This window comes from Grus americana, chromosome 3 (assembly GCF_028858705.1).
Source record: "Grus americana isolate bGruAme1 chromosome 3, bGruAme1.mat, whole genome shotgun sequence".
NCBI classification, from domain to species: Eukaryota; Metazoa; Chordata; class Aves; order Gruiformes; family Gruidae; genus Grus; species Grus americana.
Window position 1 is genome coordinate 85,801,438 of NC_072854.1, and position 17,276 is coordinate 85,818,713.

General features: G+C 42.5%; 1 protein-coding gene across 1 annotated transcript; it reads right to left on the minus strand.

Moving 5' to 3' along the window:
* Window positions 1-372: 372 nt before the first annotated feature.
* On the minus strand, window positions 373-2,419 carry MAP1LC3C (microtubule associated protein 1 light chain 3 gamma). The gene is made up of 4 exons (XM_054821048.1): window positions 2,316-2,419; window positions 2,164-2,219; window positions 1,919-2,025; window positions 373-913 (listed from the first exon to the last, which is right to left on the minus strand). Exons 1-4 carry the CDS (start codon window positions 2,371-2,373, stop codon window positions 703-705), a joined length of 432 nt encoding a protein of 143 aa, XP_054677023.1. The 5' UTR covers window positions 2,374-2,419; the 3' UTR covers window positions 373-702.
* Window positions 2,420-17,276: the final 14,857 nt, after the last annotated feature.

The following is a 17,276-nucleotide window of genomic DNA, read 5'->3' on the forward strand; positions in this document are numbered from 1 at the left end:
ACACTATCTGCATTTAGGTTATGCTCACTAACAATCATTTGTTTAAATGATTGTCTATATCACAGATACTCAGTGTTTTCTGTAACAGCTGAGAGTAGTTTATCCAGGTGTTAAAGTGAACACTGCATTTAAGCCCTGCTCTAGCACTAGTACAATCTACTTCATCTTACAGCTCAGATATCTAGCTTAATGAACCATTTATACTATGCGTTTGCTCCTGTGTGTCCTGACTTAAGCTTTGTTATTGCATTCAAAAGATTCAGAGTGGCCATGCAAGCAATGCTTCATTTAAGAGGCATTGAGCTCAAATTCCCAGAGTTGTTCTAGGACCTTCTCCTACACAGACTTTTACACTCTTTCCCCCAGATTAAAACTAATATCCAACTCAATACTTAAAAGCTCCTTTATTTTAGACTTAGGCTTTAATGACACCTTAAAAAGTTACATAACAAAGACTGATATTGCAAAAAAAAAAGTGGAGGTGCAGTTCCAAAAAACCCCATAGTGTCTTCAAATATAAAAATATATATCCAAATTATTATCTAGGAAAAGTGTACCACCATTTCTGCCTCAAGCTGGTCCTGCCAGCTTCTGGATCATAACTCCCCACTACAGAGCTCTAGTTGGAAGGAGCATCTCCGAGGTTCATGTCACAGGCATGATTCATAGCCAACCGCTTCACTGCAGCACATGGACCCACCCTTAAGTTTTTTGAAGGTATTCCATAGTTTTCCCTTGAGCAGTGGGTAAAAAGTATCCAAACATCTCCTGGGAAGCATATGTCATATATACAAAGCCATCTTCATCTTTGTAGTCCCTGTACACTTCTGCCATTGTCAAGGACATACTGGCTAGGCTTTTGTTGTTCACCAGCAGGTAGAAAGCTTGTGTAGCAGTTAGAGCCATCCTGCTTCTAATTGAAGAAGGAAGGAGAAAGAGAATTAGGCATTAGCAAGTTTAAGAAGGTTTCAACTTTAGTCTATGAAATACATTAAGCAGAGCGGTTGCATGAACTATGTACAAGAAATGCTGTGTAAAGTCATTATGTGGTTTAACGTCTTCATCAGCAGGAAGTTAACTGTATGCTTGGAAGCTGAAAGGCTTGTGCTGAGGAAAGGCTTACATTGTTAGACCATGAGTGCTACTGAGCCTGGGCTTTGAGTTCCCAGTTACCAGAGAATTGCCGAGTAGAAACCAAGAGCCTCTGCAGTACAGCTGTAGTAAAGGATTCCAGCATGGCCTTTTACACTTACTTTAAAGTCCACCTTCAAAAGAAGAGTCCTTCTCAGAGACATTACATATGAGTATCAGGACAAGAGTTGTCCAAGAGCCAAAACATCTTTTGCAGAAGTTAACATCTAGAAAGATCTTTTCCATACTTTAAGTAGTATGCTGGAAAGCACATAGCTTTCACACTTTGTCAGAAAACATCACTAAATACTCTGGGAGACTTCTTCCCTGTAGCGTTTTCTAAAAAGATAAGTTTAAAAGCACATTTCATGCCACTCACATCTAAGAGTTACTTTGAACTTGAGCAAATTCAGCAAGGTACAGTAAGAAAGCAAGGTAGTAACAGCTAGAAGCAGAACAGAACCACAGAGTCCCAGTACCAAGTCCATCAAGCAAGAAGAAAGCAGGACAGGAATCTTATAACCTTTACTCACAACAGTTAGGGTAAAAAAAGAAGACTTTATAAATCCAGGAAGTACTGACCACATTTTTCCCCCCAAATGCACCTGAGAAAACATTAGTTGACTTTCTTTAAAATCTTGCAAGAGAGGAAAGCTATTACTAGTACCTTCACCCTCCTCCCCACCAAAGCAAGCAAGATGTTCCAGCACAGCACCAGAAAATACCTGCTCAGAGAACAGCAGCAAGCCCCAGGTGCAGCACAGACCCACAGGCACTTGTTACCTACCTGATAATGGTTATGAACTGTGTCATGGTCAGCTCCTCAGGAACAAGAAACTTGGTTTTGTCCAAGAGAGGAAGGTATTTCTCTTTATGGTATCTCTCAACAATTACCTGTTTCAATTAGAGTCACACTTAACATAACCTAAATCATTCAGCCCTTTCTCCCTCCATCCCACATTTTAGCGAAAGATTCCCACCATTTCTTTTTAAGTAGCAGCAAAAACCTCCAACAACAAAACTGAGACTTACCGGGATTTTTGTTGGGAACTTCGCCCGGATTCCTGCTACTTCTTCCAGGCGGGTGGCTGCGCGGGAAAGAGGAGAAGCGTTACGCGTGCGCGCAGCCCACCGCCGCCGCTCAGCCCCTCCGCCAGGCCGCGCAGCCCCTCCGCCGTCCCTACCGAAACTCTTCCTCAGCTTGAACGGCCTGGCCGCCTGCGCCCCGGACACGGTCTGCATCCTCCCACCGCGATGCTCACGCTGCTGCTTCAGCCGCCGTTGCTGCCGCTGCCGCCCCGCGCCCCTTATGTGGGGCCGGTGCAGGCCCCGCCCCGCCCCGCCCCGCCGTGCTGTGCCGTGCCCGGTGCTGTGCCGTGCCCGGTGCTGCGGGCAGAGCCCGCCCCGCTCGGCGGCTGGTGGCGAGGGGCGGCCCCCGCGGCGGTCCCCGGCGCTCTTGTCTTCCCTCGCACGTTTTCCTCTGCCCGCCGCGCCGCCAGCGGGGCGCAAAGGGAACGTGCAATGCGCTGCTGGTGAGCCTGCCTCACTAAGCTGGGCTTAGCAGCATCCCCTCTAGTCTTTGCTTTCTCTGATGTGTATTACCCAAACTGCAAGGTACTTGGCATACAAGACAATAGAATACATTGTGAGGGCACCTTGGACTACCCTACGGGGTTGTGAAAGGATGCAGCTCAAGGCTTGACTGTCTCCATCTGCCTTCCAGATGGCCAGTCCAGAAGGTCAGTCACCTTCTTCGTACTTGTAAGCTGCTTCCAAACTATTTCTTTGGTTTGGGGGGGGTGGGTGGGAGAAAGAAAAAAAAAAACCCACACCCAAACACCTGATATCTTTCATATCCTTGGGCTTATTTTCTGACTGACTTGGGAGATGAGTTTTAGCCCTGGTTTTGTCTGTAAGGCATGGTCATGATTTTAAGGCTTTCCAAGCAGACTTCAGGTCCATCTATTTGCCAAATATGATGTGACAGATTCCCTGCCTTTTGGGTTGCTTGTTCACCTGATTTTACTTCAGCTGTCAAGATGGCTTTGGAGCCAGACATGGCTCATCAAGGAGTAAAGTTAACTTAAGGCTGGTTGTTGTATATATGTCATATTAGTGTGTGGCTAGAATTGATCTCCATTATTCATTTGCTTTGCTTATGCCTTTAAAATATAGTCATTTTAATTTTATTTGATCTACCAGGCTAAGGGCAACTGGAAGGTTCTAAGGTTTATGAGTTATGGTTTAAGAGTCATGGCTGCTTTTTCAAGGCAAAATCAATGACTGTCACCTAAGATCATTTTGAAAAGGAACATCTTTCTTATTAGTGTGTGTGCACTATATATGCCTATGTCACGATTTTCCACCATCCTTTCCTGGACAGTTTCCAGTGGGTGAAGTCCTTTGTGCTGCTGGGCTGTGCTTTTCTCTTGATTTGGAAGTGATGAGCTTTAGTCACAGCATAAGCTCCCTCATGTGGCACTACGAATTTAATTGCACAGAGAAGACAAGATCTTTGCTTTGAGGAGTTCATGAGCAAGAGCTCTGAACTTGGAGAGACAACTTGAGCCTACACTGGAATGCTTTGGATACAGCTCCTCACGAGCAGACCTCTGCATCAGGGCAGCTAAGCTCAGGGGTTTGCTTACAGACCTGGGTCTAACTTCAATTCTTTTGGGTAGAGGTGGGGTGACAGACTGAGGAAGCATCAGTGGAGGAGGAAGGGTGCCACCGAAGTGGCACAATGCCATAACTCAATCTAGTGATACATGTATTTAAGACGATGAAGGAACAGAAGAATAACTAGAAGGGTAAAGAAACAGCATAGACCTACTTCTAGCACAGGAACAAAGCCTATGGAAGGTAGAAGGATGTGTGGAGATCATAGAGTATGTCTTTGGAGTTGTGGTCACTGTGGGGCTTCCCAAAGCTGTTCAGGAAGTGTACAGGTTCTTCCACACACCCCTGCTGGTTTCTGCCCAGTAGATTGAGTAGAAGGATCTGTGATCCACTGTGTGGAGACAAGAGGGAACCTGCCACACCAGGGCTCTGCTTCCTGTGTCACCTCTCATTGCATACAAAGTACAGAAGTGTGGGTCCGTACAGACATCAGTGGCCCAGCTTCCAGAGAGAGGTGACTCCTTTTCATAACTGTAAGCTCCTACAGCAGCTGCTAGTAAGAAAAATGAATACCTGATAAGAAGGGGAGCCAAAGAAGAAGAATTCCCTGGTGATCAGTAAACCTGCTGATCAGTTACAGCTCTAACTTCTGTGAGACCAAAGAGTGAGCACAGACCCAGACATTACTACGTGTGCTAACTAAAAATATAATGTGTTTCACTGTCTGCAGGCAAGCAATCCGCTCTTGCATTGAAATACCCAGTTTCAGATCCAAATGTGGAATTTATTCCTTCTCCTCTCCTTTCCCTTGTTTTTCTTGCATGCACGTAATTCATTGTTAGAGCAATTTTGTGTAGAGAATGGAGTACTTGGAGGACCCTACTGAAACAGAAGGACCAAAGGCACTCGTTACTCTATTTTTACCCATTCGAATGTCCAAAGATTAGACTTGTAGGAGTCCTGTAAGTCCCTGAACATTAATGGAGAAGCTTGGAGTTGCATATTTTATCTAGTCCAGTTTCATTGCCATGCCCACAGCCTCTCCCAAAGTCCCAGGTTTGCAGCTGAATTCTGATATATCCGTTGTCTCTATACTGCAGTGATCCTGGCTCCAGGGACCTAATCATATACAGACTCTGGCTCAAAAGAAGTTAGCATAAAAGCAGCAAAGAAACAGCATGTCCTTCACATTGGCCCATTCCACCTGAAGACATTAAAAAACTTGTCTCATAGCCTCAAGGTGTTTTAGTCAGGGAATTATTTTCCCTGGACAGGAGGGAGCAGGTTGTCTGAAATTTGAGGGTATTGCAGAGTTTCAGTTTCAGTAGGAATGAGGGAGCTCCTGTGAAAGACAGAATTACAGTATATGAAGAAAGTCCGAAATAAGCTGGTAGGAGCTTTTTGGGAAAGGACAAGCTGGTTTGTCCCAGAAGTACAGCTGAAGTCTGAATACATGATACTGCCGCAGGGGAGAAGTGAGTCAGCTAAGGACTGAGCAAATGACTGAGGGCTTTGCTTCCTGACCAAGCGAGGGGGTACTTCTTTCATAGACTTTCTAGCATATGTGAGTTGGCCATCCTAAAATTTGACTGCTTTGCCTCCCATTTCATTGTAGACTTTCAGAAGTTTTCACAGCTTACCTTGTTTCTTGCACTTTTTCATCCCAATTTCCTGCATTTTCTGGAAGTTGGGTAGGGAAGCAGGGGGAGAGTGACGAATGGGCTCTAATGTAAGGGCTTTTTCTTATACTGTTTTGTTTCATTCTTGCTCAGGTTGCTTAGAAAAAGGTGTTAGAGAAAAGGTCTGAAGAGTTAGAAAAAGTACATTTCCTCAAATTGTTCTTGTTTGGTAGTTATTTGTCATTCAAATCATATAGGTCTGTATTGGTATGCAAGTCTCCCTGTGCTAAGCAAAATATAAGCAGCTCAGAAAAAAACAAGCCTGAAGAACTTGAAATCTGAATTTCCCAGACAAGATAAAATGAGATAGAAATAATTACAGCAGCTGCAAAAACCCAAGATGCAAAGAATGTGTGCAACATTTTGAACACCATTTCCTGAGGAAGGCTACAGTACAAATGATACATGGTTCCACGTATTTTGAGCACAATGCATTGAGTTCATCATAGGACCACCCTGCCTCTTACAGAATTAAAAAAAAAAAAAAAAAACAGACAAATAAACATCAATATTTTATATGTGATTATATTTAAAAACTATAGAATCTCTGACCAGCTGCCTTTACACAGCTGAATGCTGCATGCTAAAATCACACTTCCAAAGCTTTCCAGTAACTGCTGCAAGAAGAAAAATGAGATATAAAGTACAGAGTGCTTGAGCAGAGAGTGGGCTCATCCACAGCCACACTTTTTGCGGTGCTCCAGCATGACCTCATGCACAGCCACTGATGCTTCAAGGTGCACCTGCTGCAGCATAGACTTACCCACAGCCACAATCACTTTGAGCTGCGCCTGTTCCAGCATGGACTCATCCTCGGGCCACGATCCCTTCATAGGTATACCTGCCGCGTGTGGCACAAACGTAACCACGGCCACAGATGCTTTTGATATGTGCCAGCTCAGGTGTGCACTTATTTATGGCCACAGATGCTTCAGGGTGTCCCACGTGGACTCATCCACAGGCCACAGTCCCTTTGACTTGAGTTCACGCAGGAGTTCCAGCCTGTCCAGTCCAGCAGCAGAAACAGCAGCGATGCCCTGGCCTTCGGCCAGCGCAGGCGCATCGCCATTGCTGTTATCAGAATGCTCCCAGGCACAGCACAGTAAGGTGATAAGCAGCACAGCACTACAGCAGCAAAAGCAACAAGCAGCCACTAAAGAGCACTAGACTCTACGGTAAGGCAAGCAAGCCCCATGGCAAGCACAGGAGCCTGCGAATTAACAGCAAAACAGCCATAACAGCTGTAAATTCAATCTAGCACATTCCCATCAAATCTGTCATTGCCTTGAACCCTTCAAGGCCCATGTTGGGCACCAAAAAGGGACTGTCGTGATTTAACCCCAGCCAGCAACTAAGCACCATGCAGCCGCTCGCTCAATCCCCCCGAGTTGGGGGAGAGACAAATCACAAGAGTAAAAGTGAGAAAACTCGTGGCTTCAAGTAAAGACAGTTTAATAGGCAAAGCAAAAGCCACCTGCACAAGCAAAGCAAAACAAGGAATTCATTCCCCACTTCCCATGGGCAGGCAGGGGTTCAGCCATCCCCAGGAAAGCAGGGCTCCACCACGTGCAATGGTTACTTGATAAGACAAACGCCATCACTCTGAACGTCCTTCCCTTCCTCCTTCTTCCCCCAGCTTTATATGCTGAGCATGACGTCAAATGGTATGGAATATCTCTTTGGTCAGCTGGGGTCAGGTGTCCCGGCTGTGTCCCCTCCCAACTCCTTGTGCACCCCCAGCCACTCGCTGGTGGGGTGGGGTGAGAAGCAGCAAAGGCCTTGGCTCTGTGTAAGCACCCCTCAGCAGTAACAAAAACATCCCTGTGTTATCAGCACTGTTTTCAGCACAAATCCACAACACAGCCTCATGCTAGCTACTATGAAGAAAATTAACTCTACCCCTGTGAAAACCAGCACATTAGCTTTTCTTTATAAGTCAGCATGCAGGTGCTACTGAGTTAATTCCAGCATAGCAAAACTTGGATGACAAACAGGGCTTTGCTCTGGCTATAAATTCCATCCAGCACTTAATCATCCTGAACACAAGCGGATATATAAGCAAGAGAGCCTGAGAGATTAAGTGCAGAAGGCACAAAATAGTTACATGTAGACTAACAATTTAAATATGAAGGATACAGCGCTAGAGGGTCCGAGATTTATTTATTTAAGCAGCCTAACTGAATAGGAAGAGTAACTGTGGCATGATGTTCTAGAGAAAAAAATCTGACTCGACAAAATGAAGGCTTATTTGTTGCACTGAGAAAACCTATGAAGTTCCACAATATTATGCATAGCTGTCTTAAATACATGCTTTCATGAGGGTTGTCTATAAGTGAAAATAAAATAGTCGAGTCAAGAGGGGCTGGAAAAGCCCTCAAGCAGTCAGACTCAGCCAGCCAATTTAATGGGTTTTAAAAGAGCCATCCTGAAGATTTGCACGCTCCTTGAACATGGCTAGAGATAGGGAATCCTTTGCCTCCTTCTTCCCTTTTGCAAACCTGCCTATTTCTCCTCCTGTGACGCAGAAGCAAACCCACACTCATGGGTAAGCCTGAAGTAATTGTGTGCCAGTAACTACCTTTCTGAATTCATTAGTCTTTATATCAAAAACCTAGCTGGAGTATTCTCATGTTTTAGGGGATACTTAGTCCTGTATCTCAGATTTACAGTCCAAAAGCATCTGCAAATAATACTCAGATCACAAACTGAGCTCCTCAGAATGCTAAGTTTAAGAGTCACCAGTGGTATTTCTGGGTTGATTGGCTAGCGTTTATATGTACTTTTGGTTCTTTTTCTTTGTCTCCTGATTTTTTAACCCTTATATTGAACCTCGGTTGTAACTCTGGTGGCTTGTTGGTGTAGCCACAAGGAATATAAATGAGTTCTGTTACTTTTAAATGAGAGACTATGTGACTCACCAGTTTTTGCACCAGAGCTTGGGATTCTGACCTTAAAATGTCTCTTCTGCAAAAGAAACTTCAGTTAGACTCATTTCATCTCTCTTTCTTATCTTTAACTGTCTTGCTGATGTTCAGCTCATTGTGATGGAGTAGTTTCTTTATGCTAGTTTTTGGGTTCAGGTGCACTAATCATGCTTTTCTTGAGTGCTCTGTCTTCCATTTAAAGATTTTAAGACCTCTCTCAACATTAATTTGTTAATTTTTCAACCATATTGAGATTGCTGTGTAGGCTGAGGTATAGTTAGGTATCCTCAGTAGGTTTTAAGTTGTTCTACATGGTAAGTGCTTCTGTTTTAGCGTTTTAAATTTGAGAAGAACTGGAGAGCTAGATACTCAGTAATTTTCTGCAAGTGTTGCTCAAATTGGAGATTCTAACTAGAGATGTAAAAACAAATCAGTGAGTCTTTCTGAGGAAAGCTGGCATAAGCTGGCAAAATGTTGGTCAAGGTTCCTGCAAGTACATCTTTGATTTTCACCAGTGGTTCACCAGCTTTCTATTCCACAGGGGCTGAGCTCAAAGCCTAGAAAGATGCTACAAAGTGAAAAACATCATTGGATCCTCCTTTCCCATCATCTGCTCTCGTTATCATTCCTAAGATGCAATGTATTGTGTTTTCTATCTACAGAAGAAACAGAATTGGTGTTGTTCTTGCTAGCCAATTTCCTTGGTCATCTTTTTGAGAAACTAAAGAAATGTTCCTCTGCGTGGACATTTACTTTTTCCTTGAAGTAATGGATTTTCCTTTGTAAAATATCATAACCTTCTGTAGTAATGGCTGCTTTACAGCTAGCAATAATTAAATAATGCTGTTCAGAGTTCCTTGATAACAAGACCCTTCTGTGGGATTGGGCCTGGTTAATGAGTGCTGGTGCTGAATCATTGGCATTTTTAGGAGAGTGTGCATATTTGCTTGTTATAAGGGACTGTTGGTACTTCATATGCATACCAGTAACAGTTAATGCAAAAATATGAAAAAAAAAAAAAAGAAAAGCTCCAAATTTAACTCTGATTAGAATTTACTGAGCATCTGTTTGAATAAATCTGATTTTTTTTTTTTTATGTCTGTTATGGGCTGAAATTCTGGGAACACAATTTCCCTCTTCTGTTAATGTGTCTGCTGTTGGACTTGGTAGCACATTTGCATTCTGTCTTGCTGGTTTTAGTAGTGCTCCTACTACGAGTACAGATCTCAGCGCTTGTGCCTTGGTGAGAGGGACTGCACTTGTGCTCTGCAAAAATGGATTTAAAAGTTACACTTTGTCCATATATGATGATAATCTTGTTTGAAGAGATTTTTCTTTCAATATAGGGTTTTAAACAATTTTCTCCAGTATGGCTGGGTTGTTTTCAGATAGGATGTCAGTGGCTTTATGTCCAGCCTGTTCCTGGCCTCCCTGTTGAGACTGCCAAGAATGTGTCAGACTGTGCCAAAAGTAACTATTGGGGTTTAGTTTGTAGATGCTGGAAACTAGTTTCTATTTTAACCTTCAGAAAGGGTGTTATAACTGACAGAGAGCAGAAGATTTTAAAAATAGCTTTAACATGTCGCTATGAAGCTGGCAGCTTTGTTGTCATCCTGCTGGAATGCCTGACAAGAAGGGTCAAGAGAGTCGAGCTCTCTTTCGGGGTCAAAAGAATGCCTCACCAGGAGAGCAAAGCACAGAGTTTCCAGTGGTGGCTGGGACCCTTGGATACCTCCCTTTTCAGGTGCATGTTAAAGAGGCCTGAACCCTACTGGGAAATTGCTCTGCACTTAATGAAAATCTTAAGGTTCCCACGTTACATACTCAGAAAGTGTGGCTCTTGGGACTTGAAGTCCTTTTTAAATGCTTTCAGCAGAGATGTCTAAGGCTTAGACAGGTCCAAACCCCAAAACTAAAACCAAAAAAAGTCTATATATAAAGGACGGATTGAGCTCTACAAATTCAAGACTGTCGCTTTGTCTTAGAAAGCCTTTTTAGGAAATTTTGTAACATGTTAGGAAAAATGCCAAAATTAATGGATGTAAGAGAGAGGGATGTTGCTTAGCTATTTTAGAAGGGGGACCCCTAGATAACTATTCCCAGTGTCTCTACTGAATTGTGTGATCTTAAATAAGTCCTGGAACCATGGCCAAGCCCCTGAGCCATATCATATACTTAGCTGCATAACAAATGTGTTGCGGAGCTCAGCTAATACTCGCGTACCACAAACAAAGTTCTGTAAAAATTCCAACTATTTATTGAATATGAAAATGCTGACAAATGCTTTGGAGTGATATGGGATTACTGCAAATCATAGCCCAAATATGTACATTAGCAGATACTCAAAATCATCTACTTCATGAATCTTAACTGGAGATGACTAAGTCCAGTATCCAGTCTTCTCAGGTTCTGTACCTGGTCAATGGAGACAGAGAGAGATAAATTCTGCCAGAGGTTGCATTCAGCGTCAGTGCTCTGAGCTGTCTTCTGCATGAGTCCTCCTCTTTACGTGGGCCACAGCGAGTGCTTGATTTGAGTACCTGAGGTAGGTACTGCAAATACTCTCCAAAGCGTTCAGCCTTATAGGAGTGGGCTTGAGTTCTGCTCTAGTTCTCCTTCAGCTGAATTTCCTTTGCCCAATAACACATAGATTTGCTCAGTTCCTTAGTGCCATCAAGTGAAATTGTCACAATAGGTTATACCGATGTAATCCAGCCTATCTATTTTGCATCTTTAACCTGAGTTTTGGTTAAAACAGAGTATGCCTGTATAGCTTAAGGAAATAAAATACAGCCTTGTACTACTAACTATCTATGGGAAATTGATTTATAATGAAGCACTGAGGAATATAGTATGTGTAAGTTATAGGTGGGATGGGAGACACTTAACAAAGGTCAGACTGCTGAACCCGAAAGTGCAAAACACTGGCTTGTTGCACAATTCATAGGCTTTAGTTTGTGTGACTAACGTGTATGCAGTAGATAAGCCAATTCTTCCCGACCTTTGCAGTACTGTGGTTGTAGTGGGCAATCTTTACAAAGGGATGAATTGTTCTTAAACCATAAATGGAATATATTGCACATGAGGGGGCTGTTGACTATGCAAAACATGTGCCACTGTCTTGCCTTTTGTCGTCTTGAGCAGACCTAGCTGCTTTGGAAAGCAGAAGGCTTTCATCACTCATTTGCTTTCACGTTCTCTATCCTCTTTCAAACAGTGTCTTGAACAGCAAAGCAATGCTGGTTTCACAGTGTAGTGGACAAGAGCAGAAGGCAGGAACAGATCTACAATTGCTACTCTTGGAGACTGTGGCCATGCAGCGGCTGCCAGCAACAGAGAATGACCTTTGCCCAGACACCCCTGTGATTGTAAGGGGAGGCTCCCAGAAGAATAAGAACCTTGCATAGGAAATACTAACCAGGAGATTTTTTTTCCGTGTTTTAAATAAAAGATGAAGTAAAGCAGATCTGAGACCTGGTGGAAGTCCCACCCTCTATAAACGCATAGATAAATGGGATAGATGTGATAGATGGCAATTGTGGAATACTGAATGGCTCCTGTTGGTAACCTCAGGGAGCCCATACTTATGGATCAAAAGACTCACAGAATTGGTATCTGGGCTGTTCAGTACTAGGTTACTGATATGGATCTTGCTTATTGTCAATATCTCATGTCAATTTGTCTGTGATGAAGACTATTGGAACAAATGCATAGAATAGTTCCACTTTAGTTTCTACTATGCAGTTTCCCCTGAGCAGCATAATTTTTGACAGAGAGGGCAAGCACCAAGTGTAAATTTTCCTCTAGTTTTAAAGAGGATCTCTCAAACAGAAGGTTGAACCACACTTAGAAAATAGTGGTCCTTCACAGGAAACAACCTTACCCTAAACTTCAAGAGGGTACTGCTGGAGATGCCTGCTAGTGCTTGTGGACAGGCATTAGATCCACGGAGCCTTCTGGCAAATGCAAATCCTCTCCCTTCACAGGCACACCTGGATGTCTGTACCAGCATGATGGATGTTTTATGCTGCTACCTAAAATACTCATCATCTTTTGGGCTGACTAGCCAGAGGTGTTTATCTTTAAAACTGGTTCTGCTTGCAGGCTCTGATTTTTCCTTCAAACCAAACAGCTCCAAGAAGGCTGTGATCAGACTCTAGAAGGACACATTAGAAAGGAAAAGCAAGAGTTGTCCTCATTCTGTTTCAATATATCCTTAATAATTTCATCACGTGCTTTTCAACATTATAGTATTCTCTCCTGCAAATAGCTTTACCTTTTCCTTTAGTTCTTCATATACTGGCTTACTTACATTTATTTATGTGAGCAGTATCATGCTGTGCTGAATTATGTTGAATATTATATTCCCAAAATACAAATACTGAAGTGTATTTATATATATGGCTAAGAGCTTATTGGGAAACCAAGTTAACTTTGTAATAGCTGAGGCATTCATTTGCATCACCTTTTTACTGGGGACAATCAAAACAAATTAGTCAGACTCATTCTTGCTAATTGTCCCTGTCCTTTATGTAGCATTAGCTCCATGCAACTGTTAAATGCAAAAGCTGAAAAGAAATGTTTTATTAAAATAAGAACTATTCTTGCCTTTGAAATTTCAGTGTCCTCAGTGAACTCAGTTAAAAAAAAAATCTGTTCTTGTATTTTCTTTATTGTAAGATGAGATGCTGTAATCACATCAGACACTGCAGTTTTTCGTGTGTATACTAGTATATATAATTATATATTAGTATATATAATTCTAAGTCTATACTTAAACACACAGAGACATATATCTATGTATATTATTTTTTTCTTTTTCACTGGAGTTTTGTAGTCAGATATACACAGTGGATTCAATAAGTTGCTATGGATGTAAATGATACTAAATGATTAAACAGCCCAGCTGTCTGTGGGCAAATGCAGCATCTCACCAAACGCTTCTCCAAAATAAAAATTCTTCCAAGGAATGATTTATAATTTAGACCTGTAAAAAGGTTTCTTGGATAACATTTGTTTCCCATGTGTAATGTGGTTTGAAATCTACTTTCTGATCCAACTTTCTGCAGTTGTCTCTGAAATGGGCTTGGTGATGGATGGTGGCAAACCGCCTAAAGATGACTAGATATTTTGCCTCTCTAACATATGTCTCCAGAGTGGTGAGTTAGTGTCTAGCATCATGTTAATATCACAAAGTAAAGGATAGGGTGAGAGAGTCACTAGTCAAAAATTACTTGAGTTGGGCTCACAGAAGAGCTAGGGAGCCAACTGCCCAGCCTGGATCCTCTTCTTCCATGAATTCTTAAATCTCTCCTCAGAAGAGATCTTGGTCAAGCAGAACAACCTCTGAGATGATTGGGTTTTTTTCCTGAACAGGAGCAGAACCAAAATGTGTTGAAAGCTTTGATGAAAACAGGCGTGTATTGAGAAAATTGAAATGTCAGTGTGGATCAGAGTAAGGTAGATCATCAGTGTGGTGGTGGGACACTTGGTCTAGGATGTAGAAGGTGCTGGAGCAAGCCTCAACTCAGAGGAACAAAACCAGAAGGTTTTCATCCTTTATTATTTTCAGTGTCGCTTTTTTCAGAGCCTCAGTGTCATATGCATAGTTAAGTCCCATGCATCAGGATACAGACACGTGAAACCTCCTCTCCTCTCTCATGACAACACAGCCTCCAATGCAGTGCAGTCTGCTAACTCCTGGTGAAAATATTCTTACCGTTAAACCCTGTGGAGCTCAGCATCTTGCCACTTTTGTGTGGCTTTTTTTTTTTTTCCCCAGTTTCCCATAACTGAAAGTACAGGTAACTAACCCGGGCCAGTCCCTGCCTGCTGTCTGTGAGCTGGCTATAGCGTTCTGGCACTATGCAGTAACCATTATAAAATCATACTTCTACCAATGAAGAATTAATCCAAGAAAGGTTTGCCTTGTGTGAAGGCTCAACTCTGAGACTCCGGATTAATTTCCTCACTGTGCTGCAGTCTTCCTGGGTGCCTTTGGAGCCTCTTTCTCTTCTGGTGGGATTTTCAACCTGTCTGCAGGAGAGAGGTGCCAAATTCCTCATTTGTACTTTGTGCAGTGATTAGCACAGTACTACTTTGTCCTCATTTGGATATGCTTGATATTCCGAAATGCAGAGAGAAAGAAGTAGATACTATTACTTACTCTCCTGAAAATTCGAGATATCCTATGAACATTCTCTATAGAGAACTGATTTTGAGAAGGCTATTTCTCCATTAAAAACCAGAATTGCACACTGTGACTTGTGCATGTACTTTTACATTATGGACTAGGTAATTTTTGTCAGATTGCTTTGAATAATGAATAAATTCAAGGAGACTGAAATCTGTTCAGACACCTAGTAAAGATGCAAGGGCCAAACTCAGGAAGTTAAAGGTTTACAATGCATTGTTTTTTGTGTTTCAACCCAATGTTTCATGTACATCCTTGGTGGGCAGAGGGTCTTCTACCCTGATATGAGGACTGTGTGAATCACACACGTCAGTGATGCTCCTGACTGACCTACAGTCAGTTCAGTGCAGATGGCAGGTTCATGTCTCTCTCATTCCTCTCCCTCAAGTGTGTTGCCAGTGGCAGCAGTAGCCTTCATGCAGGAAGGCCTGAGTCTCAGTCCAGCCCCCCTGTGCTGTTTCTGGCTGTGGCCAGTATAAATGGCCATATGTAGCGAGTATAAATGCACTGCATTTGAACTATGCATCCGCTACCAACCAAAGTTGAGAACAGACTATGGGGCTACATGGACCTTCGGTCTGACCCAACCTTCTTTGTCCTAAAATTACTAAAATGTCTAAGGAAGAGTATGAGAACATGAAATGATACTTGTCCATCCTCTGCCATTTGAAGTGCAATAATTTCCTGAGGTGGGGATAGTACTTAATACCCTCAGACGTATTTCCATGAATCCATCCAATAGCCTTTTGAATTCATGCTGGTATAAACTTAAGTATCTGCAATAACATGCTAGCAATGATTCCTACAACTTAGCTGCACATGATGTGAGGAACCACCTCCATTTGTTTATTCTGAACCTTCTGGTTGTTAGTAGTTTCATCTAATGATCCTCCATTCTGGTATTGAAGGAAAGAACAATCATCCCCTGTTCACCCAGTGTGACATACCGTTCATCTTTATAAATGCTCCTGCAGTGTGAAAACAAAACACTGATTGTATTTTTAGGTATTACAGATTTAAACCAATATTTTCTACCTTGGATGATCAAATTAAGACAGAAGAAGCAGGCTGCCCTACTTTTCTGTAACTTCCAGATAAGACTGTTGATTTAGTTACAAGGTATTGTCTCTAATTGAGTGCCCAAGTTAAAAGATTTTTGTGCACTCTTTGATTGGCCTTTCAGAGTTTGGGTTTTTTTGGTGGTTTGTTTTGTTTGGGTTTTTTTTGGTGGTTTTTTTTTTTTTAGGAAAGGGGGTGGGTTTTTCATAGCATTAGCAGTGCTGACTCAGATACAAAAGGAGCACGTCTGCAGAGGGAGAAGGTGTAGTTTTCATATAATCCCTTTTCTCTTTATAACCACACTGTGACAGGCTGGAATGAAAACTCCAAAACCTTCAGTCAGCTTCTGGCTCTGTGCAGAAAGTTTTGCCCTGTCAAATCTACAGGGGACGTGTTTGTTTGCCTGAAGACCCTTTAGAAACTGGAAGTTTATTCACTGTGGTCATTGCACCTCCAGAAAGATATGAACAAAATGTGAATGTGGTCCAGACTGATTTGGGCTCCAAACATGCAATGAGTAATATTTTTTTCTCTCAGCTGACATGAGAAAGTAGGGCTGTAAAAGGTCTGCCTAGCAGAGGATTATATGAAGGTCTTTAAGAGACATAGCACAAAATAATTTTTGCACAGTACAGCATGTCAGATGCAAGTTGAAACAATCCAGGATGAACGTGCTACAGCCTAAGGTTCAGGTATGGTTTATTTAGGATAATTGCCTAGCAGGGTAGTTGTCCCTCTCTGGAGCACACTGGAAAGTCCAAAAACACTAGAGGTATCACCTTGCAATATTTCTGAGAACCTCTATCAAAATAATGAATACCTTCAATTTCCCCTGGCTTCATTTCTGTGATAGGAGAAGTCAGCAATCTGCAGGACCTCATTCATATACTAAAGGGTAATATTCTTACCACAGAGCAGCTGGACTGCTAATTAAACAAAAAGCCCTTTACAGCTCCAAAAATAAGATAGCTGAATAACCACCCGTTAGAGAATTGTATATTTTGATAACAGTTTTAATGGGGGGGTATTATTTGTATTTTCTTCTTTGTTGCGTCAGGTGAGTGCTAGAGAGCCCTCCTGTGCTGGGTGCTACACACGCGCTGTACAAAAGGAGCACCTTGCCATAAGTTAGTTTCCAGCCTGAGCAGTGGAGAAGTCACTTGTGTTTGTAAGGGGGCAAAAGAAACAGTAAGGTGTCTGCGCGCAGTAGGAGGGACGGAGGGGTTGGAGCGCCGCCGGGTGAAGCTCAGCTGCTCTCTCTAGGGATCACACCTGAAGAGAGAGCAGAAAAAGGTTCCTGATACTCAGGTATGTTATGGGAGTTTCCATAACTTGAAACTTCAGTTCCCATTGTTGTTAGTGCTATTGTGACTGTGTGACATGTGGTACTGTGTCCACTGTCTTTCTCCTTTGTGTTGTGAAAACTGGTGCCTTAGAGCTTCCAGATTAAGAGATTAGGTTTAAAGTTTTCTGATGGAACAAATTGTATTTAATAGATATTTTTTTTTAAAGACTAAAATTTATTGCACTCAGCAAACTTTTGCTGAATGTCCAGAGTCCTGAGGTAACCCTGTCTCCCCCTCCCCAGATGTTTGCCCACAGCTGTCCCCTGGCAGACTGGCCACGGAGCCAGGGAGTCTGGGGAGCCCCAGCTTTCAGTGACACTGATAC

What these genes read in the sequence shown, in the direction of transcription:
- MAP1LC3C (XM_054821048.1), bottom strand. Translation starts at nt 2,373, where the DNA reads ATGCAGACCGTGTCCGGGGCGCAGGCGGCCAGGCCGTTCAAGCTGAGG. An exon ending in CAAGCTGAGGAAGAGTTTCG is followed by an intron (nt 2,220 to 2,315) that starts GTAGGGACGGCG and finishes TTTCCCGCGCAG; the next exon opens with CCACCCGCCTGGAAGAAGTA. An exon ending in AGTTCCCAACAAAAATCCCG is followed by an intron (nt 2,026 to 2,163) that starts GTAAGTCTCAGT and finishes TAATTGAAACAG; the next exon opens with GTAATTGTTGAGAGATACCA.